This window comes from Diospyros lotus, chromosome 7, assembly GCF_014633365.1.
Source record: "Diospyros lotus cultivar Yz01 chromosome 7, ASM1463336v1, whole genome shotgun sequence".
NCBI lineage: Eukaryota > Viridiplantae > Streptophyta > Magnoliopsida > Ericales > Ebenaceae > Diospyros > Diospyros lotus.
In genome coordinates this window covers 17,106,975-17,122,525 of record NC_068344.1, presented here as the reverse complement: position 1 = coordinate 17,122,525, position 15,551 = coordinate 17,106,975, and the positions used below count along the sequence as shown (strand labels likewise).

The 15,551-nt window shown below is 38.1% G+C and overlaps 1 protein-coding gene across 1 annotated transcript in view; it reads right to left on the bottom strand.

Annotated features, from left to right (window-relative positions):
- Positions 1-15,551, bottom strand: part of LOC127805582 (protein PIR) — a 134,484-nt gene that overhangs the window by 81,090 nt on the left and 37,843 nt on the right. Inside the window, exons 7-8 of the mRNA XM_052342336.1 lie at positions 4,196-4,272; positions 3,997-4,099 (exon numbers count right to left, since the gene is read on the bottom strand). Coding sequence (XP_052198296.1) covers positions 3,997-4,099; positions 4,196-4,272 — 180 coding nt within the window. The remainder of the gene's footprint in view (positions 1-3,996; positions 4,100-4,195; positions 4,273-15,551) is intronic.

The window sequence follows — 15,551 nt, the reverse complement described above, 5'->3', positions numbered from 1 at the left end:
ATGATGTGCTACTTCCAAACTAGGATCGAGGACTGATGCTGGTGTTGGCTTTGGCTCACCAATGAGCTGTGTCTTCTCTTGTACACATAGGGAGAACCCTTGTATCTAATAGGAGATAACAACTTAGTTTCTGTTTGTTCCTTGATGGGAAAAACATAATGCATTGGAGAGCATGCATAGGGAAAGTAGAAAGAATAGAATCAACAGGTTGATTAGATTGACTAGGACCCGATGGTGTTGTTTCAAGGATAGGGACTAGATGCTCAAGTTCTAAATCAGCATGTCTAAGAAATTCCTCCTGATGTCTAGATGGAGAAGGACTAAAGAATGATTAGGATTCAATAAAGGTCACATCTTTTGAGACATAGAATTTGCGAGTGGTAGGGTGATAACATTTATAGCCCTTTTGAGTAGGAGAATACTCGAGAAAAATACATCTAAGAGCCCTAGGATCTAATTTGTCCCTATTCACTTTGGGTATGTGGACAAAACAGACACACCCAAAAACTCTAAGAGGTAAAGGAGTATGAAGATTAAGAACAGGGAAAAAATATGCTAAATACTAGAAAGGGCTTTGATTATTAAGCACCCTAGAGGGAACCCTATTGATAACATAGATGGCTATTAACACAGCTTCACCCCAAAAATGTTTTGGGACATGGTGATGATGAAGAAGGGTTTGGGTGACATTGAGAAGATGTCACATCTTCCTTTCAGCTACTCCATTTTGTTGTGAAGTATCAATGCAAGAGGATTCATGAATAATGCCCTCTTGTTGGAAATAATGATGCAAAAGGAGGGTAAAACAGACCAAATGATAGCCTTATCTTTTAGAAGAAACACCTAACACATACGAGTACAGTCATCAATAAAGAATATAAACCATTTTTCCCCAGGACAGTTTGATATCTTAGATGGCCCCCAAACATCAGAATGAATCAGATTAAATGGTTTTGAAGAAAATATATTGTTGATTAGATAAGAGACTCGATCATGTTTAGCCATAATACATTCATCAAATTGAAAGCTACTAGGATCTAGAGTATTGAACAAAGTAGGAAACATTTGTTTTAACAAAACAAATGGGGGATGACCTAATCTAGAATGATGCAACCAAATAGAAGAGAGATCAAAAGCTGATTAGTAGGAATAAGCCATTCTATGTTGTCTCCTTTTAGAACAGTTATTCTTTCCTTCCAAGATATAGAGCCCATTGTGTTCCTTAGCCACACCAATCATCCTCCCTGTGTCCTTAGCCTGAAACTTACACATGTGAGGGGAGAAAATAGCAAAGTAATTCACGTCTTTAGTCAGTTTATGAATAGAAACCAAACTTCTTGTTAAACTTGTAACATGAAGGACTTGATTAAGTGGTAGCCAAGGGTTAAAAAGAACTCTACCTTTTCCAAAAATAGGAACAGAGGCTCCATTTGCAATGGTAATTTGTTTAGTGGTTTCAAAGGTTTCATAGGTTTCATAGGTTTCAAAAACATGGAGACAAGGGGTCATATGATCAGTGGCTCCTGTATCAAGGTCCACATGTTATTCCTATCAAATTTAGATGCTGAAAAAGTCTCGTAGGCTAGGGTTTTACCTTGCTGCACCAATGAGCAAGATGCTCCATCTTGGAATGTCCAAAGAAAGGCCTTTAGCTTGCCTAGCTCCTCTGGATTTAACTAAGTAAGATCAACCTCAATTGGGTCTCCTTTATTAGCTACTTCCTCTAGATCCTTATTGGAGCAATAGCTTTGATGCTTCATGTTTTTTAAGTCTCCAATCCTGCTCAAGACTGCTTCTTTCCAATGCAATTTGAAGCATGTTTCCCTAGTATGTTGTGGCTTCTTGCAATAAGTGCACCATTGCCCCTCACGGTTAGAACCACGATTTTGGACTATTGTTTTTCCATATTTGACTCCCCCTCCTTTGTTGCTAATCATCAGTGCTGAACCTTCAGAGCCGTGCTCTGTAAGCATGGCACATCTTCAGTTTCCCTCACTCCTAATGATAGCAAAAACTTCATTTAAATTGGGAAGTTTGTCCCTACTGAGAACTTGAATCCTTACTTGATCAAACTCAGGATTTAGACTTGCTAGAAACTCAACAATCGGTTCTCTTTCGAAGATCTGATTAAGGGTGGCAACATCATCACTACTCAATGATTGTTGATTAACCTTGTTTAGTAGAGCTTATATTAGTTTTTACCTCAAAAATCACCGAAGCATTCTTGACCTTGAAGTATGTTTGTTAAATTGTCTCCCATATCTCCCTTATCATGCTCTAGAACATAAAATTCTTGCTAATTTCTGGCTGCCAATCAAGACATGATGCAGGAGTCTTCCACATCCCACGCTGTGAAGGTTGGATCTGCCTCCTTTGGGGAAAGTCCTGTTAGGTGGTTGCCTTTCCTGCGACCTTTGAGAAACATCTTGATAAGTTGAGCCCATTGAATTCCTACCGTCTAACCAATAGGACTGATGAAAACTAGGTAATTCACCAGCTACATTGGATTGATCAACTAGAATTAAATCTCCAGATGTTATGGTAGGGGCAGCAACTTCGGAGGTTTCAGACATGATCTCCAAATAAGTTGAAAGAAGCAATAAAGGCTTTGATAAAAGGAGAGGAGCTTTAGATATAACGAAGAAGGGGTTGTGCAATAAAAGCACTAGGATTTTAGGTGTATCAGGTCGAGATCGATGGCTTTGATACCATGTAGAAAAAAGAATACTTCTACTTTCTTGATTAATCCAATATACACGAGCAAGGTCCTCTTATAGAGGATAGGAACAACCCAAAAAGGAAACTATACAATTTTAGAAACACTAGACTCTATAAACATTTAATCTACAAACACTACCACAAAACATATATACATTTTTAAGAAAGCTATGGTATTAAGAAAGTTTCCTAAGTTTAACTTAGGAAACTTCTTAATAACTCTTAATCTATCAAGGTAGTGGCCTCCTTGATTGATCTACTGCTCCTTGATTAACTTGCCATCAACCGGATTGACATGATAAGCCACCATCATGCACATGCACACATAGATCCCCATATATCACAAACATACCAGCTCATATAATCCCACTATTCACAATAGTTCGCTATCAAGTAACCTTCTTGGGCTCTAAGCTACATCAGTCTGGCATGAATTAAGGGCTATAAACAGTGGACTCTAAGGGAAAGGCAACGGGAAGACTAGAATTGGAAAAATGAAAAGGTTGAAGGCTGCTTCAAAGGAACTAGTTTCCAGATAAACAGCATATGAAGTCGTACATCTAGAACAGTGGCTGATGCAGGGAGGAATTCCATGTTATTTTCAGTTTCAGGCAAAAGGTGTATCTAGATATCCACAATAACAAATTCTAACTGCAATAGTGATCTCCATGAAGGGTTGTAGTTTCAGAGACATCAGTGACAAACAAAGCACCAGCACGTGAAAAATATGATGAACATAATGAAAAAGAGGATGTTATGGGAGGTGTGAATTGTAAGAAATGATAGAATCAAAAAGAGGTCATCAGTCCTAAATTTGGAGTAACTCCAACTGAAGAAAAGATGAATAAAACATTATTAAGATGGTTTATTCATGTGAGAAGAGGATCAATAGATGCCCCTACGAGAAGAGGGGATGGAAAGGACAAAGTTTCTAGCAAAAGAGGAAGCGAAAGACCAAAAAAACTTGTAGGGAACTCTTTTGCATGAAATGCGTTATAATGGACTTATTGAAGAACTGGTCATAAAAAGTGATCATTGTTGAGCTAGAATGCATGTAGCAGCTGACTCCAACTAGAAGGATTAAGGCTTGGTATGTTCTTGTAGTATCATGAGTGCATGATCACAGAACCTTCAGAGATCAAGTGAAACATGAAACAAGACAGCAGAATAAACAGTATGATGCTCAAAAGTGAATAACAAAGCCCAAAATTACAAGATAATCACAAGATTGGAGAAAGATCATATAAAAATCAATAAATTGATATAAAATCTCAATACCTTCACTCTGGTCATCTTTAGTAGCGAAGTGAATCTCATAGGCTGCACACAAAACTTCTCTCCATAATCCAGGGAAAAAAGAAATGAGGGATCAAGCAGCTTGCTGCAGAATTTCAGAACCAAAAAAGAAAAGGTAAAAAAAGACAAAGTTTGCAACAATTCAGTAGGATTAAGTGCAAACCAGAGCGCAAGTGTCTACCTTGCTGCCCAACTTTTGTAGTATGTAAAAATAGTCTCACACAACTTTAGGACAAATGTATCAAAACAATGATCCACCTGAAAAAAAAAAAAGGCATTCATAATGAATAAATAGCAAGTCATGTATCAATGATCATGCGGGCAATTCATCTGCCATACAATCAACACACATCCATTGCTTGTTGCTTCAAATTTCCAACACTTATTATATTCAATACAGAAACCTTTTAACTGCAGTTTGGAAAGGTCCACCCTGAATGAACCCAATAAATCTCACAACACCCCCCCCCCCCCCCTCTTGCAAAAACAAAAAAAAAAAGCAATAATAATAATAATAATATGAAGTTAATTAGAAAGAAAACTAATAATCCTGTGACATGCTGCTGACTGAATCTCCATGTCAAAATTTTCCACAACAGGCACACAACTACATATATGAGTCACTGTCACTATTAATGGATGCAATAACTGATCATGCAAAATATAGCGCTTGCAATTCCTTTAAAATGTGTAATATTCTGGTAAAAGAGAAAAAAGAGCTTCAAGCACTTGATTAAAATCAAGAGGAAGAACAATACCATTACTTATCAAACGAAACCATACACAGGTTATATTGAAATGGGAAAAGCCTTTCGATCTTATTCAGGAAAAAAAAGGAAATTACATGCAGTTGTGACCACCCCCTGCCCCCCACAGGGGAGCCAACTCACAAACCATGAGTGGCCTAACCCCTCAGCTGCACCTGGGAAGGACACCCAGTTGATTAAAATCCCAGAGTACCAGCTCGGTTTTTCTTAAGCCTTTTCCTTTCTGGCTGCTGGTCATCTCGCTGAAGTGATATCAAGTGCGGAATTCTTAGCTTGGGACCAGCAGAATCTGACCTGTGTTATCCCATACACATGCATCATAGATATCACTGAGCCATTGCATCAAAACCTAACATAAATACATCATCATCTAATAACAGATATGAGTGACATCATAGCCTCCAGCAATGTATCTTGTGAGCATTCAAAGAGTAGTTACCTAGCTTATGTGGCAGGCTTCTCTTTAGTCAGTTATTTAGTTTTACCACCTGGCTGCCAGCTGTAAGTTTGTTAGAGAAGTTGTTAGAGGTTGTTAGATTAGCCATTATGAATGAAATCTTACAATATTCACTCAATAAGATTTTGGTCCAGAATTTTTCAGAGAATTTAGTCTCTCTCTCTCTGTTTTCATTTCTCTGTGCAATTCTTCTATTCTTTCATGTACGTTATAAACTCAAATTACATTACATCACTGATTCTATTACAATTACATCCAATGCTAACTTGATACGAAAGAGATCAATGTAAAATGGTGTCATTCTGTAGTACTGGCTGGCAGGCAGAAATAATCATGAGCGAACTCTTAGTAAGCATACCTATAGATCCATAGATGATCACAAGCACTACAAATATGCACTCTAGAATGCACAATGCATATATCCTGGCTTATCAAACATGCTTGGCCCATCTTGGCTTAAGGAACCATCATCCGGAGTGCCCTCAACACATTCAAATACCCAAGCCTATCAAACGTGCTCAGCCTCCACTTGGCTTAAGCATCAACGTCCAAAGTACTTTGGCACTTTCCATCTTGTTAGAACTGAACTCTCCCTTCTTATACCTCATATGTGCACAATGACCAAGCTTGGCTTGGTTTCCATTCTAGATAATATCTGACAGTGCCCCATTGTACCTAACTTCACATATCCAATATGTGTACCATTACCAAGCCAGCTTAACCATCCATTCAAGGCATTACACTGCCTTGGCTACCTCACTTTCTCAATGAGTCTTAATTGTTGGCTATTGAGTTCCTAAGTGTTCCCCAAGCAACACAACTCAACCCAGTTACTTGACTTGGCCTGTATCTCTCATAGGCCATCCATTTCTCTTAATAGCGTCCCTTAATTCACCTTATCATGGCTCATCACCTTTAGACACCTTACAGGTCTTACCTACATTTCCAACTCACAAAAAGTTGTGCAAGCAAATCACTACCACGTTTTTTTCAATTATGGCTTTCTCCTCTTACTATCATATCTAGGTTCACCAATTAACCATTTTAGCCTCCGATCTCCGTAGTATCTCACTAGGAGTTTCCTTGCCTTGTAAGCTCATTCATTAGGTACCTCTTGTCCCTCATACTAGCTCATCAGGGACTAACCACACCTTGTCTCAACCCTCCATTAGGGTCAGCTTTACAACAATGCTTGTCCCACCTAGGACTTATTGAGGTCCCACACACCTAAGGCTAGTTATGTCACCATATGAACCATGCAAGCTCTAACTATAGGTAATCTAAAGGAATACTTACTTGGTCCTCTATGGCCACCATTCTACCACAACCACAAGAGCTCGGGAGGTCCACTGGTTATCAACTACATCATTGGCCACCATCCACAATCCTAGTTGACCGAGGTTCACTCCCTTGTTATTGGGGCTCTTCTTGTACCCTAGACATGTAAATAGCCTCAATCAAGTCCTACTAATATCCAACTAGTAGGCCATCTGAATACTAACTAAGCAGGTTCAATGCTTTTACCTACCAGAAACTGTTGGCAGGCCAGTTGTCATACTTGTGCTACTCTCAACTCTACAAGTACCTACAATGTAATCACCAATGTCAGCCCCCGCATAACTCATCACATAAGTGGACCCTATATCTAGGATAAGATCCTCTTATTTGGGGCCTCCTCATCCTGGTACTACTTGTGACTGAGCATGCTCGACTTCAAGTTTCTGATAAAACTCAACACTTGGGTGCTGGCATGATCATCTCCTTTAGCTTGGACCTCGATTCCTATCAAACCACAAGTATCGCTCAAGCCTCAAATAATGCAATCATATCTCAATGACCCTTAAAAATTCAAAAATAACCTTAGGGTCCCCAAACTTTATGAAAATTGCATTAAGGCCCAAAACTTCCAAAAAATTGCATATATTCTTTAACTCACACATGTAGGTAGGTATTCAACTACAAGACATTTCATATAGCCAAACCAATCCCAATTCATCACAATTAAAAAGATTTGAGCTTAACCAAACACAAGTCTCTCAGATAGCTTGGCCAATGCCCCTTGTGAATAGTCTTTCTAGTTTTAGCCTAGCCTTTCATACCTACATATGCAAAGGCATATATATGCTTATTAGCTCACGGGTAAACCAGTGTTATCACTTAATCGACATACAAGACAAGTTAACCTACACTCACCTTGAACCAATTCAGTTTATTGCATACTTAGCACACAAGAGTTAGGTTGGACATCTTAGTAACTCCGAAGGGAACGTGAGCTATACATTTTATCGACGCATAAGTTCAAATGAAATAAGACAAGCATTAAGAAAGATGAAAAATCATAAGGCGGTGGGACCAGAAAATATACCAATAGAAGCATGAAAATGCATGGGAGAAAAGGGTATCTCCTGGCTAACGCAATTATTTAACGCGATCCTTAAATCAAAAAAGATGCCAGATGAGTGGAGGAAGAGTACTTTGGTTCCTATATACAAGAACAAAGGAGATGTTCAAAACTATGAAAATTACAGAGGAATTAAGTTAATGAGCCATACCATGAAACTCTGGGAGAGAGTAATAGAGCAGAGGCTCAGAAAAGAAACAAAGGTCTCGGAAAATTAGTTTGGTTTCATGCCTGGTAGGTCAATAATGGAAGCTATATACCTACTGAGGCGCCTAATGGAAAGGTATCAGGATCATCAGAAGGACCTACATATGGTGTTTATAAATCTAGAAAAGGCCTATGATAGGGTCCCTAGAGAAGTATTATGGAGGGTTTTAGAGAAGAAATGAGTCAGAATAGCCTATATACAAGCCCTTAAGGACATGTATCACGGTGTAGAGACAAGGGTCAGAACATGCGGAGGGGATACTGAACCGTTTACAACTAGAATAGGACTGCTTCAAGGTTCTGCACTGAGTCCATACTTATTTGCTCTAGTAATGGATGAACTCACTAAAGATATTTAGACAGAGGTGCCATGGTATATGCTATTTGTAGACGACATAGTGTTGGTGGATGAAACAAAAGAAAGAGTGAACATTAAGCTTGAGTTGTGGATAAACAATTTAGAATCTAAGGGACTTAAATTAAGTGGAAAGAAAACATAATATATGGAATGTAAATTTAGAAAGAATGCAAGAGTGGATGATGTTATAATAAAACTGGAAGACCAAATCTTACAAAGAAAAGACCATTTTCGATATTTAGGATCAGTGATTCAAAAAGATAGAGAAATTCACAAGGATGTCGCACATAAAATTAAGGCAAGTTGGCTAAAATGGAGAAATGTATCGGGGGTGTTATGTGATGGTAAAATCCCATTAAAACTGAAAGAAAAATTCTATAGGACAGCTATAAGACCAGTCTTACTGTATGGCTCAGAATGTTGGGCAGTCAAATACAAACATGAGCAAAAGACGAGTGTGGCGGAGATGAGGATATTAAGATGGATGTGCGGCCATACAAGAAAGGATAAAATTAGAAATGAAGTTATTCGTAATAAGGTAGGAGTAGTGCCAATCGAGGAGAAGATGAGAGAGACTAGACTAAGATGGTTTGGTCATGTGAGAAGGAAACCAAGAGACGCTCTTGTAAGGAAAGTTGATGAAATGGAACAATTAGTCAAAAAAGAGGTAGAGGCAGACCCAAGAAGACTTTGGGAGAGACATTAAAGTTTGATATGAAGTGTATGGATTTAAATGAAGATATGACAAAAGATAGAAATACATGGAAGTCTATAATTCATGTAGCCGACCCCACATAGTGGGATAAAAGCTGGATATGTTGTTGTTGTTGTAGTAGCCTCAAATTGTCAAACACTTGACCAAGGAAGCTTCGGGCTCATGTTTTGCTCATTCTTCCACATATCCCACACATGCAAGGTCAAATTATTTCTCTATGGACGTCATACTTAGCTTAAATTACCACTTACCCAAACCTTTGAACCTATGGCAGTCCAACTGAGTAGCTCTTCTACTTCAACTCAGTTTTTGCTTAGATCTTGCAAAATCTGACGCAGCGTGTAGCGCGAGTGTGAAGAAAACACACCAAAATAAACCTTTGAAAGAATAAACTTCAATAGCCGAAGTTTGGCTTTCAAGAAGACGCAAAAACAAAACCGTTTTGCTAAAAAACCCAAATAGGTTGCTGAAATTTGTATTGAGAAAAACTTGATTACAAACTCTAGATCCTAGGCATATTTATAGTATTTGGCTAATCCAAATCCATCTAATATTTGTAAACAAAATCCAACTAGAATTCTAATAGAAATAAATCCTAAATAAAAGTCAACTAGAATCCTAATAAAAATAAAACCCTAATCAAACATGAAGTAGAATCCTAAATCAAGTAGAAACATGAAATAGAATCCTAAATTAAATCCTAAATTAAGTAGAAATATAAAGTAGAACCCTAAATCAAGTAGAATTGTAAAACTTAAGAAGTATTAAAATAACATTATGGCACTACTATTTTGGTGATACTGTTCCGGTTTGGTTGGATCGGCCTTGGGCCGAGTCTTGATTGGTGACCGCATCATTCACCTTCACTTGAGAAAAAATTCGACCTCGAATTTTGATCCTGTTTGGACAAATCCACATCCAATAAGTACGAAGAGAAATTAGCCACTTTGAATGTTTAGAAATACCTATATGATTAGGCAAATCCACAACATAAGCATTGTCATTGGTCTTCTTTGGAATCTTGTAAGGACCATACTTCTTTGGCTTGAACTTGTTCTGCTTTCCTGCTGGAATCTGTTCCTTCTTCAAGAATATCATGACTTCATCTCCAACCTCAAATACCTTATGCTTCCTATGCTTGTCAGTTGTCGCCTTGTACTTCTTATTTGTGCAACTTTTGTTTGACATCTTCTTAAACTGCTTGAACTTTTCTGTCAAGGGAACATAAGCAAAGACATTCCTTCCCCTCTTAGCCCTATCTTCGTTGGCATGGGTCCAACCATCACCATGTTTGTTGCCCTCTGCCTCTATTGTATTATTACTGTTAGATTGAGGACGTTGAACTTTCCATTTTAAGCGCTTCTCTAATCTGGTAGATCTTATCATAGGTCCTTCTCCTTTCATCAGATTTCTTGATTTTGATTCCTCAATAGCTTCCAAATTCATCCATAAATTTTTCTTGCTTGAAGAAGCATTCTTTTCCAATTATTTTGAATAAAGGCTTATTCCATGACTACCAGCAATTTCTCCATCACTTCAACTATTGATGCTTGAATCCTCCTTTGGTCTAAGCACTTGATCAGCTATAGTAGCAGTTGAGTTAACTAGCCTAGGAGATCCAACACCCCTATCCACAAAGAGACCCATGTGACCATCTTGCTTTTGTAATTGCGAAGGTGAATATGTTCTTATTGCCTTAGATTCAACCATGCCAGAGCTTGAATAAACTGTAGAAGGATTTGCTACCATGACCTCCATCTCCTTTACAGTCACAAGTCGATCAGAAGAAACACCACCATCATTGGGTTGTGAAGCAATGCTTGAGCCCTCGGGACTGAAAATACCCCAGTATGAGTCAATAATCTTGGAGTTTCTATCATGTTAGCAGCATAAATCAAACCTAAGTTTGTAGACGTTGAGGTTGCTGAGACAACATAATCTTCGAAATCAAGCTCCAAACTCATCGAAAAGCCATTCTTTAGTTTATACTCATAGTTTCCCAAATGGTTGTGTTGCTGCGCATTCCTCCTAACCCCTTTACCACTAGGGTTGGCTATCATACGACCAAGTTCATCCTCATCGTCGCTATCATCTATCATTGGTCTTCTAGGATTAATGAGGACAGGATTAATGGCTGGTGTTCTCGGTTTAACATAGCCGGGTTGATTCATGCCATTAGTCCGGTTCTGATTATCCTTAACTCGTTGTAAAACGCCCAATTGGTTGCGGATTCGCTCCAATTGCTACTCCATTGTACGAGTTATTTCCCGTTGTTCTTCAATTGCTCTCCAAACTGCAAGCGGCCCACGATCACCGTCACGAGGCTGGTTGCTACCGTTACCTTCAAGATTGGCTATCTAATTAGTTGATGAACCGCTCTAATACCACCTGACGCAACATGTAGCGTGAGTGTAAAGAAAACACACCAAAATAAACCTTTGAAAGAATAAACTTCAATGGCCGAAGTTTGACTTTCAAGAAGACGCAAAAACAAAACCGTTTTGCTAAAAAACCCAAATAGGTTGTTGAAATTTGTATTGAGAAAAACTTGATTACAAACTCTAGATCCTAGGCATATTTATAGTATTTGGCTAATCCAAATCCATCTAATATTTGTAAACAAAATCCAACTAGAATTCTAATAGAAATAAATCCTAAATAAAAGTCAACTAGAATCCTAATAAAAATAAAATCCTAATCAAACATGAAGTAGAATCCTAAATCAAGTAGAAACATGAAATAGAATCCTAAATTAAGTAGAAATATAAAATAGAATCCTAAATCAAGTAGAATTCTAAAACTTAAAAGTATTAAAATAACATTATGACACTACTATTTTGGTGATACTGTTCCGGTTTGGTTGGGTCGGCCTTGCGCCAAGTCTTGGTTGGTGACCGCATCATTAAATCCAACACATGCAAAGCAATAATCAGCTACTAGGGACATTGAGGAGTCTAGTTATGGCTTTAAATTCGAGAGAATCGAAGAAAAACCAGCTTACCTTGCATGCTGCTAGACTGCCTCTTCCTTTTTCATATTTTCCTCTTCTTCCTCTTTGACAAACCAAATTGTCTACAACAGCACCTTGTGTCCTCCTCTTCCCCAATATCCTTCTCTTTGTTTGGCTTCTCGAATTCTCTCACTCTTTCATCAAATCATTTGTTTCCCTCGTTCTCACTCTCTAGGTTTCTCTGCAATTGTTGAGAATGCACTTACATACATAATATATAATATACACTCACAATCTCTCACTCTTGAATTCTCTTTCTCTCAACACAATAGTCCATTCAGCTAGAGAATTCCACCTTCTCAACTAACTCTCTCTTTTATATATATAAAATATATTGTGTTGTTAAGTGGGTGTCTTCCCCAACTCTCTCTCTCTCTCTCTCTCTTTCTCTCTCTCTCTCTCTCTCTCTCTCTATATATATATATATATATATGTTATTATAAATGGCATATAGGGCCCACCACTACTCCATACATATATATAAGTTATTATAGTTAACACAAGGGCCCACTAATTTCCTTTAATTACCCTTGTTTATTTAATTTCCCAAAATAATTAAATCTATCTTTAATAATTTTGTTTCGGCCCTTCAGGTTTTACCAACCCTCCTTCTCAAGCCCCACTTAACTTAAAACTCAGGTTACAAAGCATGACCCAGAGATCCACTCTTGGGGTGTACCCGAGTCCTTTTAAGGAGTTATTAACCCCTTCGATTAATAATCAACTAAGTTCGTCGAGTCACTTCTCACTGACCTAGTGAAACCTCTACTTCAATCTCAACCACCCCAAGGTTGTCTCTTACTCTAACTGGTACCTGCCTTGGGGCTTAGTTAACTTTCCTCAGATCCCTTTCAAAAATTCAATACTCACAATCGATACCACTACTTCACCCTAATTGGACCTTTTTGCCCCTGAGACCCCACCAGATTCATTTAGCTCTCTCCCTATTGTCGATGGGTTTGCAGAAACCCCACAGTGATGCGATTCCAAACCCCATTATCAATTGAGTCATGCAACCCTATCAAAGACGGGATTGTAGAAACCCCATGGTGATGGGTTTCCAAACCTTATTGTCACGGAGTTTCTACAATCCCATTGTTAATGTGGTTATCGAAACCTCATCATCAATCATTTTCTCTCTCTACCAGTCAAATATGGGGCTTATAGTGGCATTGGTGGTTCTTCTTCTTCTCTCTCCCCCATTTCCTTTGGCATCAATGGTGCCAATGGAGTTGGTGGCACAGGCAATTCTTCACGACGAACCCCAATTCCTTTGACAACTCCAACGAACTCTTTATAGCCATACTCTCTCTCTCTCTCTCACACACACATGCGCGCGCACGCGTAGGCACACGTAGATATCCAGGTTTGATTTCAAACCCCCTATTACTAGTCTCACCTGCTACATTAATGGTCGTTGGCAACCAAAAACCACTAGTTGTTTCTTTTTCTTTTTTATTTTTCTAAAATCAAATGAGGGGAGGGGGAAAGAGATGAAAAAGGAGAGAGAATAAGGGGGAAAATGGCCATTTTATTCCTCTATTTAATAGAAAGGGAGGTTATTGCTATTTGCGAAATAAAGGGGGGTTGCTCATGCAATTAAGCCAAAGCTCAAGGCTGGTTATTGCAATTTTCCCCAAAAGAAACACTGGAAAAGCAAATTTGTATTTTTCTAATGAATTTTATGAACACGTTTAAACAAGAATAAATAATAGTAAATAACCAATTATCCTAATAAAAGTCAGATATTTCTCACCCTACCGAACAAAGATGGAGACACACACACAAAGATAGAGGAAGATAACCCACTTACAGCGGGTTGGATTGGGTTGGGACTATTTGTTGTTTCAAGCAGTTCCATCCCTTTTTATGTATAAAATTGGCCGTTTCACATGCCTCCCAAAGCAAAATACTCTCCTATTTGACACTTCTAAATATGTTGCTTACCATACACTCTCCTACAAGTTCTTGGACCTGTCAACAAACATTGTTCTCAATGTTTAACAGCTAAGGAGTTAAAGACCTTCCTAAACTTTATTACCTTTTAGCCTTTTAAGTGCTAACCTAACTACTCTTTAGAATATATATTTGTACAACACTACTCTTGAAAAGTATTGACAGCATTCCAGAAAACACATGTCCAAATCGCACGTGTGCCTAATTTTATGTCTTCTACATGAATGCATGAGAAGACCATGAACAAGATCAGTTGACCAGTTGTGGGGCTTATAAATGCATGAAGATGGGATTTTTTTTCCCCTCCATTTCACAACAGATGTGAAGTATTTGCCAATCTTTAATATTTGAACCTTCTGAAACTTTTCAATTTTGAAGATAAAAAATAGATGTTTAAGAAACAAAAGATTTGTGCCAAAACAACAAATCTCATAATGTTCTCATTCATGAAATTCTGGGAGCCATTAATCTAAGAACTCATGAAATTTGATCTCTCTAAATACCTGTCTCAACTCAATAATCCGTTAATGTTGTGTAAGGGTATTCCAAACAACCCTTTCATTTTATTCATATTTGTCTTAGTTCATACTTGATTTTCATTTTTCTAGCCTGAAATTTCTTCCACTTGATTATCCAATTGACCATGAATAGGGAGAATTTAACACACAATTGTAATAGCTGAGATGAAGGTTCCTCCTGACATATCAACTCTGTTCTACTGCAGTTGGCGAATCAATCTTAGCCGCATTAATGCTTATCATCATTGTTGAGTTAAACTTACCAGTTTGAGCCAACTTAGATGAGTTAACCTCTCTCAAATACTCCTCCACACTCTCGGATTAATATGTAATCATATATCAACCAAAAATAGAAAGTAAAGAAATCATAATACAAGACATAAACCAGAAAGACCAAACCACAAAACACCGATTTATCCTGGTTCAGATTGTAAGAATTGCAACCCTACATCCAGCAGCCAAAACACCCCTTGAGCAGCTTTGTTATTCCGTTTGTGTGATCAGTTTACAGCCAGTTTCTTCCCTTCCTATTCCCGAGTACATCAAGCCCTCGTTCCCTCAAGATTACAAAGCTACCACACAATCACTAGCCTTTCTCTATCAGAACAAAATGATACTCGTTACAATAGGAATGAGACTCTCTTGTGCATATCTCTCTCAGCTACCCCCTTGCCCTCTATTTATAATTGAAGAAGGCAGACACCCCAATATAACCGACTGGGATATTGCAATTACAGTTTAACCCCTAAACTTATACTAATAACATTTAGGTATTTTCCTAACTGTCTAATTGCATCTTAGCCGATAACAACACTGCTGTCTTCACTTATCTTCTAGGATGACTCGAGGCAAACATAGCAACAATCAGTTGGGTGAAACTAAATAGAATCTCGTAGTAGACAGACAATATTCTATGAAAGAGAGAGAACAAAAAATAAACCAAAACGAAACTTAGATCCAAGCTACCCATAATATTACTTTCAATACTGGATGTCCATCAAAAACTGAGTCTCAACTCTGAAGGACAATGGGAGAGCATACAATCGGCAGAGTCTATAGGAACTCTAAAACACAGAAGTACATGAACAACTCCTCCAATCCGAAAACAATTATCAAGGACATATTCAGAAGGAAAACTTCATTTAATT